Source organism: Salvelinus fontinalis, chromosome 26 (genome assembly GCF_029448725.1).
Source record: "Salvelinus fontinalis isolate EN_2023a chromosome 26, ASM2944872v1, whole genome shotgun sequence".
NCBI lineage: Eukaryota > Metazoa > Chordata > Actinopteri > Salmoniformes > Salmonidae > Salvelinus > Salvelinus fontinalis.
In genome coordinates this window covers 14,787,000-14,811,069 of record NC_074690.1, presented here as the reverse complement: position 1 = coordinate 14,811,069, position 24,070 = coordinate 14,787,000, and the positions used below count along the sequence as shown (strand labels likewise).

Sequence of the window (24,070 nt, the reverse complement as noted above, 5' to 3'; positions counted from 1 at the left end):
ACTGTGGACTACATACTATGCTACTGTGGACTACATACTATGCTACTGTGGACTACATACTATGCTACTGTAGCCAACATACTATGTTACTGTAGCCTACATACTATGCATCTGTGGCCTACTTAAATATTTGGTGCTTTTAACAATTGCCGTTGCCATGGAAATACAGAATAACTGAAATACAATGTCAGCAGGCTGAGTAAGAGAGAGAAAGAGAGAGAGGGAGGGGGAGAGAGAGAGATAAAGATAGCACAGAATCCTATCACAGTAGGATTTGTGGACCCAAGGGAGAGTGAAGTACAGCTATCGAAAATAATTACCACCAAGGCCACACTCCAACCTCACTACACTCCAACCCACATGCGGGTGTGTTGATGTGCCCTTGAGCAAGGCACTTAATCCTAATTTCTACAGGGTTGATTTGGAAATCATCACAAATATAAGCAACCACCAAATTATTAGGGAAAGATAAGTGTAATGTACAACTGAATCTTCCACATTGAACTGTGTCTTCCGCATTTAACCCATCCTCTCTTCATCGACATCCACGGCGGCCCAGGGGAACAGTGGGTTAACTGCCTTATTCAGCGGCAGAATGACAGATTTTGACATTGTCAGCTCAGGGATTCGATGCAGTAACCATTCGGTTACTGGCCCAACACTCTAACCACTAGGTTACCTGGCGCTCCTCACTCAAGCACCACTCACACACTTAAGTAAATTGATTCTCTGGCACACAGAGTAAATATGTTTTGCCATATTGGGATTAGTGCATTGATTCATGGCCCAGGTCTCCATCTGACTCTAACACATTTACCCTGCGACATCAGCCCACAGGCAAAACAGGACCCGTGTGAGTGTGTCAGCAAGAGGGAGATCATACACACTCACACTCCTCTCGTTGTCTGCAGAGCCCTTCTCTGTGTGCCCAATTAGTTTCCCCCCGCTCTCTCTCATACCAGCACAATGAGCAAGAATACAGTACATTTTTCTCTCTCAATTCATCCGTCTGTTGCCGTGGCAACAGTGACAGCATCACTGCCGCTGACGAGAGCCAATCATTAAAATGGCACCTGAGGGCTGTATTTCCCACAAGTCACTGGGTGCAGGTGAATGTCGGTTGAAAACTTATTTTCCCATAAACCTCTGCTCTAAGCCAATTGACCAACTTTCTGTAGGAACTGCATTTCCCATGTTTTTAGGGGATGACAGTCTCCTCTAGGAAGTGCATTTTCTATGTGTTCCATGCCAATATGTCAATGTTTAGCAGGACATCAACAAAAAAGTTAGTTAAAGCAGAAAGAGACAGTGATTTAGCACAGGCTAGTAATTGACCACAAAGTACAATCATTTAGATCATGTAAGTTTTTAATGTTATTGTTATTGTTAACCGTGTAACCATTATTACACAACACTCTCTCTTAATTTTATCCACAGACAAATGGTTAACGATGTATAGACAAATCAAAATGCATCGTGCTTACAAGTAAGTACTTGGCAACTATTTTAACAACAGTTATACATAAAGAGTAGGGTTTCAAATAGTCTTGTTCAAGTGTTAAAACATCAGCATCCTATTTGTTAACATGTAATCTCCTGCATTTGATGTTCTCTGGGGGAAAAAAGGGAGTCAGGCAACAGAATTGTAGAGAGATGGATAGCAATACAAAATACATTTGTAAAAATGTCACAAATATCCAATAGTATGTTTGGGTATGGTGGCCCATAAGGGCCAGAATTAAGCAGCACAATCTCCATGTAGGCTGTTCGAAGCACTCAGTCCATTGAAATGCCAGAAACATGGACGTTGCACAACAGATACTTTCTCTTAGTTCATAAGTGAACACGGGGCTAAAGTAACACTGTACAATATTCCTTTCCAATAACAGTTAGTCTTCCAATTTATGTAAACCACAATCATAATAATCAGTGTCTGTAAGAATATTAAACATTTATGTAATTCTATCAAATCCTATAGTCTCCTTGTCACCTGTCCTTCATTACGCTGCTCTGAAATACTTCTGGATTAGTGAAAACAAGTGTCCCAGTGGCCTACCGCCATACACGACCCTCATATTAGTGCAGAGACAGAGGAGAGTAGACAAGGAGAGGAAGCCTTTTGAGAGCCAACCCTGCGTACAGTATAGGCATCCTATGTCTAGAATTGTCCATGGTGTTCCAGAACCCTGTTGAAAAGCAGTGATCACCCCCATATCCTGGACAAGGGGGGCCACTGGAATGAGGAACTGACACTGGCTACCAACACTGACTGATTACAAGATTGTGTAATAATTTACTTCATACCTTCAGTATAATGCTTTATATCTTTTTAGAAGTATGTATGAGCCTTTATAATGCCTTAAGATGACTTCCTATATATTATTTCTCTCTATGTTGCTTTATTTTATTTATTTATTTATTTAATTAGCCAAGTCAGTCAAGAACTAATTCTTATTTACAATGACGGCCTACCAAAAAGCAAAAGGCTGGGGACGGGCTGGGATTCAAAATATATTTTTTTATAAAAAATAAATATAGGACAAAACACACATCACGACAAGAGAGACAACACAACACTACATAAAGAGAGACCTAAGACAACAACATAGCAAGGCAGCAACACATGACAACACAGCATGGTAGCAACACAACATGACAACAACACAACGTGGTAGCAACACAAAACATGGTACAAACATTATTGGTCACAGACAACAGCACAAAGGGCAAGAAGGTAGAGACAACAATACATCACACAAAGCAGCCACAACTGTCAGTAAGAGTGTCCAGGATTGAGTCTTTGAATGAAGAGACTGAGATAAAACTGTAGATGTTTACCTTGTCAGCTCATAGATTTGATCTAGCAACCTTTGGGTTACTGGCCAAACTCTCTAACCAATAGGCTACCTGACACTTTAAGGTCCACGTAGGTTTTTATTCAGGGTCAGAACAGTTCAAATGCGTTTACGTTCTAGAAATTGTCGGGGAGGTACTCAGATTCAGACTCGGAGAAGAAACTAACGCCAGCCGGCGAGGCGTAAGCGTTTGGCCAGAGCAAGGAGTCTGGGTAACCAACCAGGTAATGGAGATAGTACACTGTAGAGAGCAGCTACTGCTGATTTCTGAGAAGGGATTCATTCAATTTATGATCATAAGAATGAATATAATTTGCTTATAGTTTGTGATTCCATGGCCTACACAAGGTAAGCCAATCTTTTATCTCATAAACCGTGTATTTATGGTCTCACTGGAAATGCACAGAGTATTGTCTCACTGGAAAAACAGAGTATTGGTCTCACTGGAAATACACAGAGTATTGGTCTCACTGGAAATACACAGAGTATTGGTCTCACTGGAAATACATAGAGTATTGGTCTCAATGGGAATACACAGAGTATTGGTCTCAATGGGAATCCACAGAGTATTGGTCTCAATGGGAATCCATTGGTTCTAGAATGGCTGGATAGTAACCACCAGAGGTCACATGGTTTGGTTCAGTTTCCTCTAGCAGCTCATCTCCAGCCATTCTACATATTTGATCTATTCCAGTACTAGACACCTGGGTGGTGTTCATCAGACACAATGATAACACTGGAACAGGGAGAGACTAGACACCTGGGTGGTGTTCATCAGACACAATGATAACCCTGGAACAGGGAGAGACAACTATGAGAAAGACAGTTTAGTTCAGAGTCGTGAAACGTTCAAAAAAAACGTTTTCCTTGTGTGCTGTAATGAGTTAGGTAAGGTTGTATGGGGTCAAAACAATCTTGAGCTCATGGTCAGGGGCTCAAGTCAAAAGGTCATAAGTTTCAGCAGCATTAGAGGTCCTAAAACCCAGTTCCAATATTTTTCAAATGCATCCTCCTTCGTTCCAACCTTCCTTCCTTGACATAGTCACTAATATAACACAATTGGATTATACTACATCTTACAGATCTAGTCATGTCAGATAAGTGTTTACTTTCGAATAATACGATTTAGAAAAAAAACTTTATTTGCCCATCTGTCCAACCCCATGACAGAGAGAATGAGATACTATTGACATCATAGAGGCAGTCATAAGGCTTTTGTTAGCAGCACCAGAGGTCCCGTCTGTGCGCCCACCCAACTGTAAGCCTACGTCCGTCTCGCTGTCCTACGAGCCTTAGCGATTGCCGTACCAGTTCATGGAGCGTTTCAGCGCCTGTTCCCAGCTCTGCAGAATGGGTGTGTACTCGCTCTCCGTGCGCCCATCACTCATTCCGTACAAATTCCGGGGTAGGAAGACTCGGTCAGTGCGCTGTAGTTTCTTCAGCTCATCCTGACTCTTCCAGAAGCCTAGAGAGAGGCAGCGAGAGAGAGAGGCAGCGAGAGAGAGAGGCAGCGAGAGAGAGAGGCAGCGAGAGAGAGAGGCAGCGAGAGGCAGCGAGAGAGAGAGAGAGAGGCAGCGAGAGAGAGAGAGAGAGGCAGCGAGAGAGAGGCAGCGAGAGAGGCAGCGAGAGAGGCAGCGAGAGAGAGAGAGAGGCAGCGAGAGAGAGAGAGAGAGAGAGTCAGCGAGAGAGAGAGAGAGAGAGAGAGAGAGGCAGCGAGAGAGAGAGAGAGAGAGAGGCAGCGAGAGAGAGAGAGAGAGAGAGGCAGCGAGAGAGAGAGAGGCAGCGAGAGAGGCAGCGAGAGAGAGAGAGAAAGGCAGCGAGAGAGGCAGCAAGAGAGAGAGAGAAAGGCAGCGAGAGAGAGAGAGAGAAAGGCAGCGAGAGAGAGAGAGAGAAAGGCAGCGAGAGAGAGAGAGAGAAAGGCAGCGAGAGAGAGAGAGAGAAAGGCAGCGAGAGAGAGAGAGAGAAAGGCAGCGAGAGAGAGAGAGAGAAAGGCAGCGAGAGAGAGAGAGAGAAAGGCAGCGAGAGAGAGAGAGAGAAAGGCAGCGAGAGAGAGAGAGAGAAAGGCAGCGAGAGAGAGAGAGAGAAAGGCAGCGAGAGAGAGAGAGAGAAAGGCAGCGAGAGAGAGAGAGAGAAAGGCAGCGAGAGAGAGAGAGAGAAAGGCAGCGAGAGAGAGAGAGAGAAAGGCAGCGAGAGAGAGAGAGAGAAAGGCAGCGAGAGAGAGAGAGAGAAAGGCAGCGAGAGAGAGAGAGAGAAAGGCAGCGAGAGAGAGAGAGAGAAAGGCAGCGAGAGAGAGAGAGAGAAAGGCAGCGAGAGAGAGAGAGAGAAAGGCAGCGAGAGAGAGAGAGAGAAAGGCAGCGAGAGAGAGAGAGAGAAAGGCAGCGAGAGAGAGAGAGAGAAAGGCAGCGAGAGAGAGAGAGAGAAAGGCAGCGAGAGAGAGAGAGAGAAAGGCAGCGAGAGAGAGAGAGAAAGGCAGCGAGAGAGCGAGAGAAAGGCAGCGAGAGAGAGAGAAAGGCAGCGAGAGAGAGAGAAAGGCAGCGAGAGAGAGAGCGAGAGAGAGACACAGAGTGAACAGGGGGAGACTAAGTTTCTATTGCAGTGATTCCAAACCTCTCCTCTAGACTCCAGTCGTTCAATGTATTTGATCTACTCGAGAGCGAGCAACATTTACACTGTCTGTCTGTAAAAACGACTGCCCAAGCAAACATATCCCTTATTCTGCAAGCCTCAGTCTACCTAGTCCTACCTGTATAAGCAGCAGGACTTAATACCATTCTGGAAGATCTACCTGCACTGCAGGTTCTATAGAATACATAGAAGATATCACTATTCTCTGATACAGGTATCAGATATTCCTTCATACCTCTAATGGTTAAGATAAGGATGTGTATGGTTGTTTGAATATGTGGCGTGTATGTGTGTATCATGTCCAATGTCCGTGTATCCTTGTGTGTGTGTGTTCATGTCAAATGTGTATGTGAGTGTGTGTTCATGTCAAATGTGTGTGTGTGAGTGTGTGTATGCATGTGGCTGTGGGTCGTACCAACTCCCAGTCCAGCAACGAAGGCTGCCCCCAGGCAGGACATTTCGTGTTGGATCGGCCGAGCGACCTTCCTGCCAAACAGGTCCGCCGTCAGCTGCATGACAAAGTCATTGGTACAAATGCCACCGTCCGCCCTGCATACACACACACATAATAATCAGACACACACACCTCAGAATATATAAATACCGTTGCACACTCCTGTCTCACACACACAAACCATTGAGGATTCATGATTAATAGACACTATATATACAAAAAGGTATGTGGACACCCCTTCAAATTAGTATTTCAGCCACACCCGTTGCTGACAGGTGTATAAAGTCGAGCACATAGCCATGCAATCTCCATAGACAAACGTTGGCAGTAGAATGGCCTTACTGAAAAGCTCAGTGACTTTCAACGTGGCACCGTCATAGGATGCCACCTTTCCAACAAGTCACTTCATCAAATTTCTGTCCTGCTAGAGCTGCCCCGGTCAACTGTTAATGTGAAGTGAATACGTCTAGGAGCAACAACGGTTCAGCCGCGAAGTGGTAGGCCACACAAGCTCACAGAACGGGACCGCAGAGCGCGGTTGCAACACTCACTATCGAGTTCCAAACTGCCTCTGGAAACAACGTAAGCACAATAACTGTTCGTCGGGAGCTTCATGAAATGGGTTTCCATGGCCGAGCAGCCGCACACAAGCCTAAGATCCCCATGTGCAATACCAATGCTATCTGCCCCAATGTATAGTGCCAACTGTAAAGTTTGGTAGAGGAGGAATAATGGTCTTGGACTGTTTTTCATGGTTCGGGCCCCTTAGTTCCAGTGAAGGGAAATCTTAACACTACAGCATTCAATGACATTCTAAACGTTTCTGTGCTTCCAACTTTGTGGCAACAGTTTGGGGAAGGCCCTTTCCTGAGGTTTGTGTTTGGTTTTAGCCAGACATAAGGGGACCCATCTCGTTCAAAAAGTGGACTCTAGTTTGCTAAAAAAGCACCTGGAAGCACCATGTCTTGCTGGGTCATGCAGCAAGACACATGATCCAAAGCACACAATAAAGTCTACATGAAAATGTCTAAAAAGCAACACATTTTAAGTTTTGGAACGGCCTAGTCCAAGTCCAGACCTAGTCTCAATTGAGATGTTGTGGAAGGACTTGAAACGAGCAGTTCATGCTTGAAAACCCACAAATGTTTCTGGGCTAAAGCAGTTCTGCATGGAAGAGTGGGCCAAAATTCCTCCACAGCAACGTGAGAGACTGATCAACAACTACAGGAAGCATTTGGTTGGAGTCATTACAGATAAAAGGTGGCACAACCAGTTATTCGAGTGACTGTGGGCAAATACTTTTTTCACAGCACTGTAGAGAGATCAGTAAAATCAGTAACAATCAATACATCCACGCCACAATACATCCACGCCACAAAACATCCACGCCACAAAACATCCACGCCACAAAACATCCACGCCACAAAACATCCACGCCACAAAACATCCACGCCACAAAACATCCACGCCACAAAACATCCACACCACAATACCTCCACACCATCTAAAGGATGGTTTGATCTGAAACGTATAGGGAGTACTCCACTGTAGGCCTACCTGATCTTCCTGATGGGAATGCATGTTTCTCTAAGCATCGTCTCATAGAGCTGCTTGTTCCTACGAAATGGCACAAACACACACACACATCAGAGTGTATCCTATCTTCAAATATACACGGTGGACAGTTTATTATTAGGTACATCACCCAGTTCACGAAAATGGATCAATCCTACAAACGTGAGTCATGTGGCCGTGGCTTGCTATATAAAGCAGGCAGACAGGCATCGAGGCATTCAGTTACTGTTTGATTGAACGCTAGAATGGGTAAAACGAGTGACCTACTTTGAGAGTGGTATGATCATCGTTGACAGACATTGAGACTTGTCCCGAAGCCACTCCTTTGTTGCCTTGGCTGTGTGGTTGGGTCATTGTCTTGTTGGAAGGTGAACCGTCACCTTTTGGCAAACTCCAAGTGGGCTGTCATGTGTCTTTTACTGAGGAGTGGCTTCCACCTGGCCACTCTACCATAAAGGCCTGACTGGTGGAGTGCTGCAGAGATGGTTGTCCTTCTGGAAGGTTCTCCCATCTCCACAGAGGAACTCTGGAGCTCTGTCAGAGTGACCATTAGGTTCTTGGCCACCTCCCTGACCAAGGCCCTTCTCCCCCAATTGCTCAGTTTGGCCGGGCGGCCAGCTCTAGGAAGAGTCTTGGTGGTTCCAAACTTCTTCCATTTAAGAATGATGGAGGCCACTGTGTTCTTGGGGACCTTCAATGCTGCAGACATTTTTTGGTAACCTTCATCAGATCTGTGTCTCGACCCAGATCTGGAGGTCTACGGACAATTCCTTTGACCTCATGGCTTGGTTTTTGCTCTGACATGCACTGTCAACTGTGGGACCTTATATAGACAGGTGTGTGCCTTTCCAAATCATGTCCAATCAATTGAATTTACCAGGGTCTGAATAATTATTTAAATTAGGTATTTATGTTTTTTATTTATAATACATTTGCCAAAATTTCCCCCAAACTTTTTTTTTTGCTTTGTCCGTTTTGAGTTATTGTGTAGATTGCTGAGAGAAATGTTGGACTTAATACATTTTTAGAACAAGGCTAACTTAACAAAATGTGGAAAAAGTGAAGGGGTCTGAATACTTTCCGAAGGCACTGAACCTTCAGATAGATTACTTATTACTATTTTGGTCTTCAAAACACCATTTTGTCCCTTGTGCCCACATTCATTTCACAATGAATTAATCTTTATCGATAAATTCAGAATTTATATTAATAACTTGACCAATATCGCCAACACACATCTACGCACGCACAAACTCTCAAGCAAACACACTGACCTAAATGCAACAGACTCCAGAATGGCTCGGACCAGGTGACTCTTGGTTGTGGATGGTTTTAGGCCCATGAAAGAGGCGCATGCTTTGGGATCGTTTAAAGGAGCCTGGTGAACACACAAACACGTTAAACATACATAGTGAGGACACGACACTAACACACCATAGCTAGGGCCCGATAAAATCTACGATGTGGAGAACGCGGACAGAATCACGGAATCTAGACTAAATGTATCGAATTTATTACAAAATTAATTAACTTGCCCAAGTTAATCATGAGACATCAACAAAATGCAACAGTGATTTGTATTGTCCTGCAACGGCACAGCAATGTGTGTGTGGGAGGGGGGTACACGCGTATGTCTAAACGTTGTGTAGCCGATAGCGATGATGCTAATGATAACCTTCTGCTAGCAGAGATAGAAAGACTTTCCTAAAAACCTCAGTTAAACGTTAACTACAACGTGGCCTATATGCCTACCTGGCAGAATGAGATAAGGATTATTTGCATCAACTCAGTGGCCATTTGTTTTGCAAACTCTGCAATCACATGAGCGCTACAGAAACACAGCTAGCCAAACAACGGTTTCTGGCTGCTACACACTTCCATTAAAGGGCAACTACACCGAAAAATCTAAATGTATTGTATTTTTGCATAGACCTCAAAAAGTGGTCTCCTGATATGGTTTAAGCATTGTTGTGAACACAGAACATCCAATTTGGTTGTTTTTCTATTAAAAAAAGTGTGATTTTTGGTAAGGCAAAACCAGAAAATAGGAAGAAACGGAAAGCTGTAAATACAAAACTGAGAAAACGGAATTTGGGAAAACATTGTACTGATTTTATAAGGCCCTACATATACACATATATACATACACACACATATATATAAATAAATAACAAAACCCAAGAACATATAAACACCATTTCACACAAATAAACTCGGGCATATACACAAACACAACATTATTCCAGCAAGTTTTGGGAGAGCAGACTCACATGAAATGAAACGAGAGACAAACTTACAAAAGCTGGTTGCACAACGGTAGGCAGAGAAGGAAAAGACAACGTTATGACAACACTGTTATGACAACACTGTTGTGACACATTAATGATGACACTACTACCAAGGTCACCCAGACACGCCCACAAAACCACAAACTCATAGTCTGACGGCACACCCAAATGTCATTAACACTCTCACTGTGAAACCAATACACAGTAAATGTGTGTGTGTGTGTGTGTGTGTCTGTGTGTGCGTCTGTGCAAGCGAACACACACACAGTTCAATCATTCCTGTGCGCATACACACACACTCACCTGCAGGCCACTAAACGAGGGAACGAAGCACACGCCGTCCGAGTTGTCCACACTGCTGGCCATGGCATCTGTCTCCCGTACATCTGAGAACAGCTCTGGAACGACACAACTGATGTCACTTCCTCTGACATCACCAAACTATGGGATAAATATGAACTTATATGCACGTTGTGTTTTCATGCTCTTTTTCTATCAAATATCAATATATGAATAAATTTGAATCAATATCAATATATGAATCAATATGAATCAATATATGAATCAATATATGAATCAATATATGAATCAATATATGAATCAATATATGAATCAATATATGAATCAATATCAATATATGAATCAATATCAATATATTAATCAATATGAATCAATATCAATATATGAATCAATATCAATATATTAATCAATATGAATCAATATCAATATATGAATCAATATCAATATATGAATCAATATGAATCAATATCAATATATGAATTACGCATGGTTGGTGTCTTTCCCCTTACTTGTGAGAATATCCTAATTACAGAGCTCCTGGATTGTTTCCAAATAGACATCATGCCAGTGGTCAGACTCACCCAGCTCCTGTGCCCACTTAATGGCTGTGCCAGTGTCTGCTGCATTGCCCTCTGCTAGATACACCACCTCTGGGCCGATCTTCCACCCCACAACAGGGTAGAGACCTGTACAAACAACAGATTTCCATGACAATCTGGGACAATGTCTGAACTGCATACTTTTTCTGTATGAAAGTGTCTTATTCATTAATATTGCTGTTTACTGAGCTAGAGGGAATACCCCCCAACAAAAAAAATATTTGTGAAAAGAAAAACAAAATGAAAAGACTGGGAATCTGAGTGGTATGTACTGCAAAAGCAAGTTAGATCTTCTCTGGGTTTCTAAAGCTAACTAGCTTCAGATTCCTTCTCAGGCTTCATCTGTACTACGATGGTGGATAATGCTCGTCCGCCTGTCGCCAACTCTAGCAGGCTTCTTGGGTACGACGCTACAAGCTTGGCACATCTTTATTTGGGGAGTTTCTTCCATTCTTCCCTGCAGATCCTCTCAAGCTCTGTCAGGTTGGATGGCCCCCCTCCCCCCTCAGATTTTTTTCCATTGCAGATCTACACTGATCTCTCCAGAATCCAATGTGATGGAGAACTTTAACCCTTTCATAGGCCTCTGGACTGAGTTTATGTCTGTGGAATGAACCTGCTTACAGTTTAGAATCTGGTGTGTTAGAGCAGGGATGGAACAAATGCCTGCCCAGCCACGAGCTCTTAAGGAGGATTTCTACCAGCCCCGACTTAGACCTCGTGTCCATGAATGAGTGAGTGTGTAGGCCTGATTGCATGTTGACTTTGAGGGCCACTTTCCTAGTCACAGATTAAGCTTAGCCCTCGGCTAAAAAGCCATTTCAGTAGAGATTTCCCCGTTGAGCATACTTCTCATTCTGAGGGTGATGATACGTGAGACCATGTTCATCTCTGAGGCAGGATGTAGCCTCTAGCTAGCTATGTGGGACTATGTCCATATCTGAGTCATGATGAAGACAAAGATTTGAATAACTAACCCAAGATAGAGCACAGCCTGCCGTTTCCAATGGCAGCAAATTAATCCTAGTGGGCAGAACAAGCAAGGGGGTGGGCAGAGCCAAGCATGAGCTAGCGAGAGCCTATTGGCGCGTTCCAGCATGTATTTAAATAATTCCATTAGGGAACGCCTACTCTGTGAAGCGCACGTGTACAATAACTCAATCCGCCCTTGAACTCCTAAACAAGACCATTTTTAGGAACTTTGGCAAAGGGTGAAGTCTACAAAACTTAGTCCACTTCTGTTCGTAACAGATTCTAGTTTTGGAAACAGAAAACTGTATTGAGATCAAATGTTTCATTGATTAAAAAATGTGTAGAATGTCAGCCACATTTCTACATATGGTGAAATATCTGTCTCATAGTTCTGTGATCTGTGATGAAGCCTATAGTTAGCTACGTACCGGCCACAGACGTGTGTGGCTTGCTCCCAGTGTTGATGTTCATGAAGGTGCCCGTTCCCATGGTGATCTTCACATCACCGATGTCGAAGCAGCACTCACCAAACATGGCCGCCTGCTGGTCTGCCATCTACAGGGTGAGAGGTAACAGATTTGTGACCCCAAATCCTAACCATTAGGGGGATACATCCTACTCCAACCAATCAATATGTAGGTCTTTATCTAGACATGTTATAACTCAAATCAATATGTACAGTACCAGTCAAAAGTTTGGACCAACCTACTCATTCAAGGGTTTTTCTTTATATTTACTATTTTCTACATTGTAGAATAATAGTGAAGACATCAAAACTATGAAATAACACACATGGAATCATGTAGTAACCCAAAAATTGTTAAACAATTTATTTTATATATTTCAGATTCTTCAAAGTAACCACCCTTTGCCTTGATTCGCTCCTGAGTGGTGCAGCGGTCTAAGGCACTGCATATCAGTGCTAGAGGCGTCACTACAGACCCTGTTTTGATCCCGGGCTGTATCACAACCGGCCGTGATCGGGAGTTCCATAGGGCGGTGCAAAATTGGCCCAGCGCCGTCTGGGTTAGGGGAGGGTTTGGCCGGGGTAGGCAGTCGTTGTAAAATAAGAATTTGTTCTTAACTGACTTGCCTAGTTAAATAAAGGTAAAAAATATATACAGTGGGGAGAACAAGTATTTGATAGACTGCCAATTTTGCAGGTGTTCCTACTTACAAAGCATGTAGAGGTCTGTAATTTTTATCATAGGTACACTTCAACTGTGAGAGACGGAATCTAAAACAAAATTCCAGAAAATCACATTGTATGATTTAAGTAATTCATTTGCATTTTATATGCTATCTATCTTCTGGGCCTGACCCTGCTCTCTGATCCTAGGCAATTTCCTCTTATCTGATTAGGTCAACCTTTCTAAATTAGCATCCACAGTTTCATGGCCTAAACTCCATTAATACTCACAGTAATCATTCACTAAACAGGATACAAACAAACTAGTTTAACTTGAAACATGTTACATTTTAACTAAATCCAGCAGTATCCTCTGCAGCAGAGGTAACTGGGTCTTCCTTTCCTGTGGCGATCCTCATGAGAGACAGTTTCATCATAGCGTTTGATGGTTTATGCGACTGCACTTAAACAAACTTTCAAAAGTTCTTGAAATGTTCAAAATTGACTGTCCTTCATGTCTTAAAGTAATGACGGACTGTCATTTATCTTAGTTTATTTGAGCTGTTCTTGCCATAATAGGGACTTGGTCTTTTACCAAATAGGGCTATCTTCTGTATACCACCGCTACCTTGTCAAAAAACAACAAATTTGCTCAAACGCATTAAGGAAATAAATTCCACAAATTAACTTTTAACAAGGCACACCTGTTAATTTAAATGCATTCCAGGTGACTAGCTCATGAAGCTGGTTGAGAGAATGCCAAGAGGTTGCAAAGATGTCATCAAGGCAAAGCGTGGCTAATTCGAAGAATCTCAAATATAAAATATATTTTGATTTGTTTAACACTTTTTTTGGTTACTACATGATTCCATATGTGTTATTTCATAGTTTGTCTTCACTATTATTCTGCAATATAGAAAATAGTAAAATAAAGAAAAACCCTGGAATGAGTAGGTGTGTCCAAACTTTTGACTGGTACTGTTGGTCTTTATCTAGACATTTTATAACTCGGGATTTACATCATCCAATAAACTACTAAGATTTTTGGGTGATCTGTCGAACAGTGATCTGTCGAACAGTGATCTCTACAGAAAATGTAAGTGTTCATTGAAAAACCTACTTTGGTCAACTAAAACAGAGAAGATATTTGCAGTGTGTATTTAACAGTGAAACGTTTACCTTGAGTCCATAAACCAAGGTCCAAATGGCCAGTCACATTGAAACAAACAGACAAGTGCTAGTATGCTGCTTTCAAAATATCCCCATCGATCTACATTCATTCTCAGTAGCAGTCGTTATCGCATGTATTTTTTATTTAAACAAGGCAAGTCAGTTAAGAACAAATTCTTATTTACAATGACGGCATACACCGGCCAAACCCAGACAACGCTGGGCCAATTGTGTGCCGCCCTATGGGATTTCCAATCACGGCCGGTTGTGATACAGCCTGGATTCGAACCAGGGTGTCTGTAGTGATGCCTCTAGCACTGAGATGCAGTGCCTTAGACCACTGCTGCACCACCCGGGAGCCCTAATATATATATATATATAACCTGTGTGTGAAATCTTTGCTAATTTATAAATAAAATAAGACTGAAATATCACATTTACATAAGTATTCAGACCCTTTACTCAATACTTTGTTGAAGCACCTTTGGCAGCGATTACAGCCTCGAGTTTTCTTGGGTATGACGCTACAAGCTTGGCACACCTGTATTTGGGGAGTTTCTCATTCTTCGCTGCAGATCCTTTCAAGCTCTGTCAGGTTGGATGTGGAGCGTCGCTACACAGCTACTTTTAAGTCTCTCCAGAAATGTTTGATCGGGTTCAAATCCGGGCTCTGGCTGGGTCACTCAAGGACATTCAGAGACTTGTCAAGAAGCCATTCCTGCATTGTCTTGGCTGTGTGCTTAGGGGCGTTGTCCTGTTGGTAGGTGAACCGTCGCCCCAGTCTGAAGTCCTAAGCACTCTGGAGCAGGTTTTCATCAAGGATCTCTCTGTACTTTGCTCCGGTCATCTTTCCCTCAATCCTGACTAGTCTCCTAGTCCCTGCTGCTGAAAAACATCCTACAGCATGATGCTGCCACCCCCATGCTTCACCATAGGGATGGTGCCTGGTTTCCTCCAGACGTGACGCTTTGCATTCAGGCCAAAGAGTTCAATCTTGGTTTCATCAGACCAGAGAATTTTGTTTCTCATGGGCGGAGAGTCTTTTAGGTGCCTTTTGGCAAACTCCAAGCGGACTGTCATGTACCTTTTACTGAGGAGTGGCTTCCATCTGGCCACTATACCATAAAGGCCTGATTGGTGGAGTGCTGCAGAGATGGTTGTCCTTCTGGAAGGTTCTCCCATCTCCACAGAGGAACTCTTGAGCTCTGTCAGAGTGACCATCAGGTTTTTGATCACCTCCATGTCAAGGCCATTCTCCCCCGATTGCTCCGTTTGGCCGGGAGGCCAGATCTAGGAAGAGTCTAGGTGGTTCTAAACTTCTTCCATTAAAGAATGATGGAGGCCACTGTGTTCTTGGGGACCTTCAATGCTGCAGACATTTGTGGTACCCTTCACCAGATCTGTGCCTCGACACAATCCTGTCTCTGAGCTCTACAGACCATTCCTTCGACTTCGTGGCTTGGTTTTTGCTCTGACATGCACAGCCAACTGTGAGACCTTACATAGAAAAGTGTGTGCCTTTCCAAATCATGTCCGATCAATTGAATTTACCACAGGTGGAATTCAATCAAGTTGTAGAAACATCTCCAAGATGATCAATGGAAACAGGATGCACCTGAGCTCAATTTCAAGTCTCATAGCAAAGATTCAGAATACTTATGTAAATATGATATTTCTGTAAATAAGGTATTTCTGTTTTTAGCTTTAAATATATTTGCAAAAAAATTCTAAAAACCTGTTTTTGCTTTGTCATTATGAGGTATTGTGATTTCATTATGAGGTATTGTGATGTCATTATGAGGTATTGTGTGGAGATTGATGAGGAAAAAATGTAATTGAATACATTTTAGAACAAGGCTGTAACGTAACAAAATGTGGAAAAAGTGAAGGGGTCTGAATACTTTCTGAATGCACTGTATTACCTCTGTGTGTGTGTGTGTGTGTGTGTGTGTGTGTGTGTGTGTGTGTGTGTGTGTGTGTGTGTGTGTGTGTGTGTGTGTGTTTTTCTAGAAACATGTAATAAACGGCTGATGCTAAGAATTAATGAGGCAAGTGGATAATTTGAAAAGGTCATACTCCCACAAAGAGAGCAGAATAACCTGAAGACACAGTGACCTAGCATGGCTGGTGAAGCAGACAAAACAAAGATACCGTAATCCCATAAAGATAACAGACTCATTCCAAGATGTGGAGATCGTGATGCAAAGATGAGATACTCACAACAGACATTATAGGGATCGACACCCCAAAGATGGAGGGATCTGTCAAGCCAAAGCGGTGACTGGTGAAGCAGAGGGGGGAAGAGGAGATCATGTATGAATGAATAGGTATTACATATGACAATTATAAACCGACATCTAATGTGGCTTTATAACTAGATACTAGATATAACTAGATATCGCCTAGTTAAACTGACTGGCCTAGTTAAATAAATTAAAAAGACATCAAGAAGAAGAGAACAAATAGACCATGCTTGATAGTAGTGGAGGCTGATGCGTTACATCCGGTTGTAACTTAACCATCTTCTCTGCAAGCCATATCAGACGTTTCTATCACACCAGTGGAGGCTGCTGAAGGGGAGGCTGGCTCATAATAATGGCTGGAAAGGTGTCAACGGAATGGTATCAACCACACATTTGATGTGTTTGATACCATTCCACTGACTATTACTGCAGCCATTATTATGAGCCGTCCTCCCCTTCAGCAGCCACCACTGGTGTGATAGAAACGTCTGATATGGCTTGCAGAGAAGATGGCTAAGATACAACATGACGGAAGTCAGCAGCCTCTGTATCCTGCTGTAACGTAGCTATGCTGATCAGCATTTTAGTGTCTGTTTTTCACATAAATTTACTTTGCATTATAAAAACTAAAGACCATTTAAGCTAAATCAGAAAATATACAGAATATATTGTATAGGAGGGATTATACAAGTGATTAAAAACACATTACAGTTTAGTAAATTATCTTCTAATCTCTACATTATACAGGCCTTCTTTTTGGATTCTAACAACCATTTAAGTGGCCTGTTCTCCTCAGATCTCTCATTTCTGACTGCAATTTTGACAGAGAACCAACCTTATTCATTTAAAAAGGGGAGACATGTGAGTCATGTGACCAGAATCATGTGACTCACCCAGTGTTCAGTACTTTGGGGAGGATGGAGAGAGGCAGCGAGACGAGAGAGCAGAGGAATTCACTCCAGCACAACTGTAGGGAATGCAGGCACACACAAAGACACAATTCTTCTCTATTATTATTTTTTTGGAATTGCAATTTCAGTTTACTTCCTGGATTAACTGAATTGAAATGCAATTGACCCTGATACAAAGTTACTACACACGTGAACAAGGAAAAACCGACCTGGTACGAATCAAACATCCCAGTGGCACTGGCATTAGAGTAGTCTGTGGCATGGACCAATCCTGGAATCGGTTAGAGAAGAGATACAGATTTTATTTGTTTATTTAAACAGGGACCATGAACAACAGACACTGAACCAGATTCTAACTAAAACAGCTAATTTTCAGCTGCAAGTTGTCCAAAAACATGAATAATTTACTCCTATTGCCTGGTTACTGTGTTGTGCAACATGTCTGAGGGATTTCAAAGAACACAGTACTGCAGAAGGACTGAGAAAACAAGGAGACGTGTGTGTGTGTGTGTGTGTGTGTGTGTGTGTGTGTGTGTGTGTGTGTAGACCCAAAACCTTGTGACAATTCATAATTAACATGGAAACACACACAAGCTTAAAAAGGAAAAATTCACCTATTTTCAATGTTATATTGTTTTGGTTGTTTTGTATTGTTTTGCATCTCTGCGTGATCTATCGATTCCCAGGGTCATTTCATTTTTATTTGAGTAATTGGCGTTCAAGCAGGCAGAAGTCTGACCAGTATGACGTAGCACTGTGGTAAAGTCTCTCTCTACACTGGAAGTTAATAGAAATACAACATTTAAAATCGCAAAAACATCTATCATACATGTCAGATATCAATACTGGCCGCCGTCATAATGCGGGAGGATGTTGTCTCTCGAACGAGCCATTGATCATATTTTGGCATTATTCCTACCTCGAGAAATGTGAATTTTAACAGAGGGTCCACTACTCGAGAAATGTGTAATTTAACAGAGGGTCCTCTACTCAAGAAATGTGTGATTTAACAGAGGGTCCACCACATGTCTCCTATTTGTCTGCCTCTTCAGTCCAGGCTGCATTGTGAATGTCAGACTCCACTCTGTGAGGCACATCGATCTGCAGGTTGAACATGGTGATATTTTAGACTCCTAAATTGATAGTACATTTTATTTAAGTAATTTTACAGCCAATTAGCTGGTTTCATGTGCTGATGTTGACTTTGGTATTATTGTGTGTAGCTATGTTTGCCAACAAGCTACCTAGCTAGCCAGCCAGTGCATATAGAGCATTGCATTGTGGGTTTTGTTGCTACCAACCTTATTATAACGACAAAATGAAACATTTGTTCACAAAAAATATTGTTCTCATATACTAGTGTTATTTAACACCGTAAATTATAGGAATGAGGTTTGGGGGATTTCCCCTTTAACACATCAGTATTTTGGGAAGCTTGAAGATAGGGATTTGGACAGTTATAGAAAAAGGTGTCTAACTGGAGAGCTTGACTTCTGTTTCTGTTGGTTCAACATTAGATTTTTAAAAATTCAAATAAAGAATATACCTGAATTTCTCTGGAGTGTGTGCCATCCTTATCATAAACAAAGCTTTAAAGATACACACACAATCAATTAGCTGAGAGATACATGAATACTGCCTGTACGTAATGTACACGACCACACACACGAGAATGGGAGAATCATACAACCTACCTTTTGTGAGCTTATAAAGCAACCAGGTGTCTATTGTCCCAAAGCAGCAGTTGCCCTCTGCTACTGCTTGACTTAACTGTGAGGGGTGAGGAGAATAAATATCACCTGCTGTGTCCCCCTTGTGTTCTCTTGCTCCCAATCAGTTCCTAAATAATCACATGCAAGGCTACTAACAGAACTGTAGGCCAGGGACTGTTCTGTAAAGACTACAATATTTCTGTATTATGATCTTATTGAAAAGCCCAGCGTGTCTTTGGGCCATTAGTGTTTGAAGTGTTGCCAGGTAGACTTTCGCCACATCTGCAATCAGTAGCCTATATAGTTAGATTTAGGTCAACAACAATTCAATGTAGGGCGATTCTAGGAAAAGTTTCTCTCCGTCTACTATTGGTCGGTGTGCCAGTGATATTATTATAGCAGTCAGTTACAGTACGTCCAATCAGAGTCCATGAAGGCCAGTCCTCATATGACGTGTGTCCTGAGTCAGGGAGAACTGGGGTAGAAGTCATGTTACACAGTAAGCTGAGGAGTCAAGGTATAATACCAAAGCCAATGCATAGAGGCTCATTATTGTGTGATTCAGACATACCGTTGACAGAAACAGCAGAGGACTTCGACCACAGAACATCGTTTCTGACTACAGAGCGTTGTTTCTGACCGCAGAATGCATTTTCTGACTACAGAATGTGCACACAAACCTCCCTCTCTCTCTCTCTCCCCAACCCACAAATTCTCTCTCTCTGTCTCACACACACTAACACCCATATGAACAGGTGCCAAGCTCTCACACGTCACACCTACCTCCAACACACACACACCCTCCCCCGCCACCCCCCTCCAAACACTTGAACTCCCTCTCTGCCACACACACACCTGTTTACAGTGTCGAAGGGCCCAGGCCAGGCGGAAGGTGACGTGTTGGGTGGAGAAGACTATGAGGCTGGCTGCCTGGAAGCGCTTATTTTTGGACAGGAAGTGCAGCACCATCATAACGCCGTGGATCGCCTGCCATTGTCACGGACACAACACAGACACAGTTATCATTCCTATTTTGTTTAGTTTAGTTTTATATTTTGTATAAACAGTAAGCTAAAAGCCAAATTGCAAAAACAAAAGTACAATCCAAATCAATGTGTTGATGTGATTTGCTTTGCTAGTAATAGCATTTTGTTTGGGATAGCAAAATGCAAGGCAAGTTATCATCATCATTACTAATAATAATCGGAACCCAAAGATAGAGGCCCCTATACAGTATTATCACATGGTCTGCTGAACTATGACCTCTCTGTGACCCCAGACTAACCTTCATGGTGCAGGAGTTGTTCCAGGACCTCACCAGCTCCACTGCCCTCAAGTCCTGCCAGCTGATGAAGTTGTGAAAGGGAACTCCTGTTTTCCTGTGTATGTGTGTGTGTGTGTGTGTGTGTGTGAGAGAGGTGTGTAAGTGGGATATCATCAAAGATATAAACATACTGTACTATTGTTCAGTCCTGGGGATCAACAAAGGGCCGGTATGAGTGCAGGCTTTTGTTCTAGCTAAGCAGTAGCACGCTTGATTCTACTAATCATAGTCTAACCGTGTTATTATTCCGCTGAAACAAAAGCCTGCGACAACACCGGCCCTCACAGGGTGACACTGCCCACCCCTGCCCTGTGCATTAACATCTAGTATTCTGCGTACTCCCTAGACTGCACACTGTGGTTTTAGCCTATGTAAAAATGTACCTGTCCCACGTGGTGAAGGTGCCTCTCTGAGTGGAGATGCCCAGGGTCTCCATCTGACGCATCTGTAAACCTGAGTCTAATCCCAGGGAGAGACAGAGAACATACACATCATTCATCAACGATATCAGTAAGTGAACATTTGTGTGTGTGTGGCAGAAGTGATGCCCTACTAAAAACAGCTTGCCATCAACTCTACATTAGCATCAGACCTCGTAGAGTGTGGCTTTCCTTTTCTTAAAAAATATGGCAGAAGAAGGGAGAGAGAGAGAGATTCCCAGAACAAAATCCACCCCTGGACTACCCATGGACCACCCCTGGCCCAGCAACCTGAGCAGAAGCCAGCAGACCCTGCAGCTCTACCCCAGGACCAGAATGCACTACCACAGATAGAACAATGAGCCAGATATTTCACCGGCTGTATAACTGTGAAGCATCCGGTTGGCGTTTCCACTCACTACCAAAAGATGCTGATGAGATGAAGCGAACTGGCCAATGCAATCTGGATGAAGATGGAGCAAGATGGAATTTGGGTCGACATTCTGCTAATTTTCTCATCAATGAAACAGTCGATCTCCATACAGTTTCCTGTTTCCAAAACTACAATCTGTAACAAACAGAGTGGACTGCGTTTTGTAGACTTCACCCTTTTGCCAAAGTGTCAATAAAAAAAAAGTCTTGTTTAGAAGGAGTGCATGGGAGAATTGAGTTGTTGCACACGAGCACTTCAGAGTCTGCGTTCCTGAACGTAAATATGCAAATAAATGCTAGAACACGCCAATAGGATCTCACTAGCTCATACTTGGCTCTGCCCACCTCCTTGCTTGTTCTGCTCACTATCATTAATTTCCTTCCATTGGAAACAGCCGGTGATTTATCTTGGGTTAGTTATAAAAATCTTTGACGCTACCCTGCCTTAGCCCAACCTCCACAGAAACACAATAACACCCCAAGGGTTTGGAAGCCAGGGTCAGCCACAGTGCGGTGCCCCTGGAGCAGTTTTAAGGGGCCTAACTCAAGGGTACAACAATGGTACAGCATCTTGGATCTCTAGAACGCCACCAGATTGGTTTCTGTCGGACATTATGAACTGGTTCCTGTTATATCCAAACCAGTGACCCTGCCTATAAGTCTACCAATCTAGTTCCTGTTACATCCAAACCAGTGAACCTGTATATAGATCTACCAATCTGGTTCCTTGTCAACACCAAAAGGTTATAGAACCAAGAGTTATTTTAGGACCAGGCTGGGCTATACATAAGATTAGGAATATCGTTCCCATCAGGAGTGCTTGACTTCAGGAACACACAGAAACTTAGTTCTGGAACCTAAATATAAACAGTACCAGGACCCAAAATAAGTTACAGCACCTATTTCAGTCCACTTCATGCACAGCCCATCAGGTCATATGTGTGAGAGACAGACATAGTGTGTCAAATGGTCAGTATTGAAGATAAAGTGCTCATAAAAGGGTCAATAATTTATCACAAAACTGTACAATTTAGATCCACGTTTCATCCTCACTGTTTTACCTGACTCACACTCTGGGGCCTACCCAAATCATACTGGCCTTTCTGACACACTTCCAGCAACTATGGTGGAGGCTTAACCTGGCCAGCCCAGGACAGCTCGACTTGGCTCGGCCTAGTAGTGTAAAAAAAAAAAAATATTCGCTTATTAGTTAATGCCAATGATTGACTAGAGAGATCTCCAACACCTCAGTCTCTGATTCACCTATAAGGCAAGGACGAAAACCAGAGCCCGTGCAAACCCTAGACGACTGGAACTATATGAAAAGAGGGTTAAATATGCCATGGTGGGCCTATCCATATGGAGAGGTGGGAAATGGTACAAACCTTGCACAGCACCATTCACTACCTTAACGAATCCTCTCCACAGCTCTTCGGGGTCCAACTCGACCAAGCCCGGTTCAGGATACAAGAGATTCACCTATAAACATATCATACCAGTCAAATTGACAATGTGAAGATTATGAGTGCCAGAAACAAACTTTTCCAGGGTCCAAATTCATTAAATCATTTTTATTCATAATATTTAGCATGCCTAATTCGGTGACACTTAATTTCAATTTATCATAGCTCTATTGAATCTAGCCTATCCAATACCTTGGTGACGCATGATCCTCGAATCTGGGCTTCCTTGTCGTAAACGTGACATCTGATCGATGTTGTCCCCACGTCCACAGAGAGAATGTAACTTTCTCTTTTGAATCCGTTCCTCTGAGTCTCCATAGTCACACGAGCTTGTGTTCAGCAACAGTTTGACCGATTCCTCCTTCGGACCTTTGCCTCACATATCGTGAAAGCGATTGTCACAAATGTCTCCTCGCCCTAGGCAGTAGCACAGGGTGGGCTGGAGAAGGCACCTGTCCTAGTTGAATCCTTTCGACAATGTAGATATGTGAAAAACTGAAAGCATTTTTAGTCCTTCTGCTCGTGGAGAAGGGTCACTTTTTTATCGCGTAACTCATTGTTCAAATTCCATTTATTCCGGTAACCATCCAATCCACGGAATATTGCGAAATACAGCATACATGACAATTTCACAACAATTTAAAAGACACCCACCCACCCAATTCCGTTCAGCCTGCCAAGGTTTTGGCGAAATTACATCTTAATCAGTTCACAGTACTTTTATAATTGCATAATGGTGTAGGCCTAATAAAAAAATGTTGTGTGTGTTTCTCAAGCGCAGTAGCACAGTTTTCAAACCAAGAGGCGCAACATCACGATAATTCCGGAAACAAGTCGAGAAGCAGATTCGAGACCAGACCGGGGTTTGGGGGAGGGGCAAGTCAATATGTGCGTTCGAGCGGAACACTTTTGTCAAATCGGTGACCATCGTTGTTCACATACCTTTCAAAGTGTGTTGCATTATAAAAAATATTCCGATTTGCGCCTACGTGTCGACTGCATGAACTTCACAGAAATCATGTGATCGAAGGTCATGAAGTTTTGCCTGCAAGTTTTCTGCAGTTGCTCTTCACCAACCTCATCCTGCAGCCATCGCCTGCATCGGGCTCCCGAGTACCGCAGCGGTCTAATGCACTGGATTTCGGTGCTAAACGCGTAACATCCTGGTTCGACTCCAGGCTGTATCACAACCGGCCGTGATTGTGTGTCCCATAGGGTGGCGTACAATTGGCCCAGCGTCGTCTGGGTTTGGCCGGTGTAGACTGTCATTGTAAATAAGAAAATGTTCTTAAAACTGACTTGCCTAGTTTAAATAAAAAAATATATATTTAAAAACAAATTGTGGGAGGCTCTATTGTCAACCAATCATTAGTATTTTTTTTGACCCACCCGACGCGAATGAGACCAGACATCACGTAGGCTATACAGTGGATAGCCTATATACAAATTAATGTTATATTTGAGGCTCTCTCTTAGTAATTGATTGTACAATGACCACACATATGATTTCAGTCTGTGAGTGTGTGAGACGAAGGTTGGAGCCAAGTTTATTTATAAAGAAAAATTTCTATAAACAATGGAAACACTGCCATGTTGATC

General features: G+C 42.8%; 1 protein-coding gene across 2 annotated transcripts; it reads right to left on the bottom strand.

Moving 5' to 3' along the window:
• Positions 1–1,350: 1,350 nt before the first annotated feature.
• On the bottom strand, positions 1,351–23,533 carry gk5 (glycerol kinase 5). Of its 2 annotated transcripts, XM_055882608.1 has the most exons (16): positions 22,664–23,514; positions 22,394–22,487; positions 20,541–20,616; positions 20,119–20,212; positions 19,689–19,820; positions 18,816–18,891; positions 17,331–17,392; positions 17,104–17,177; positions 16,188–16,248; positions 12,097–12,223; positions 10,679–10,783; positions 10,101–10,195; positions 8,784–8,887; positions 7,492–7,551; positions 5,896–6,029; positions 1,351–4,320 (listed from the first exon to the last, which is right to left on the bottom strand). In XM_055882608.1, exons 1-16 carry the CDS (start codon positions 22,787–22,789, stop codon positions 4,148–4,150), a joined length of 1,593 nt encoding a protein of 530 aa, XP_055738583.1. In that variant the 5' UTR covers positions 22,790–23,514; the 3' UTR covers positions 1,351–4,147. The 2 variants fall into 2 exon arrangements, with proteins under 2 accessions (XP_055738583.1, XP_055738584.1); XM_055882609.1 differs by lacking the exon at positions 5,896–6,029 and having other exon boundaries at positions 4,198–4,320; positions 22,664–23,533.
• Positions 23,534–24,070: the final 537 nt, after the last annotated feature.

Excerpts from the sequence above, each read along its gene's own strand:
- gk5 (XM_055882608.1), bottom strand. The coding sequence starts at position 22,789 with ATGGAGACTCAGAGGAACGGATTCAAAAGAGAAAGTTACATTCTCTCT. Across the intron at positions 22,488-22,663 it reads GAGGATCATGCGTCACCAAG|GTGAATCTCTTGTATCCTGA; the intron begins GTATTGGATAGG and ends ATATGTTTATAG. Across the intron at positions 6,030-7,491 it reads ATTCCCATCAGGAAGATCAG|GGCGGACGGTGGCATTTGTA; the intron begins GTAGGCCTACAG and ends GTGTGTATGCAG.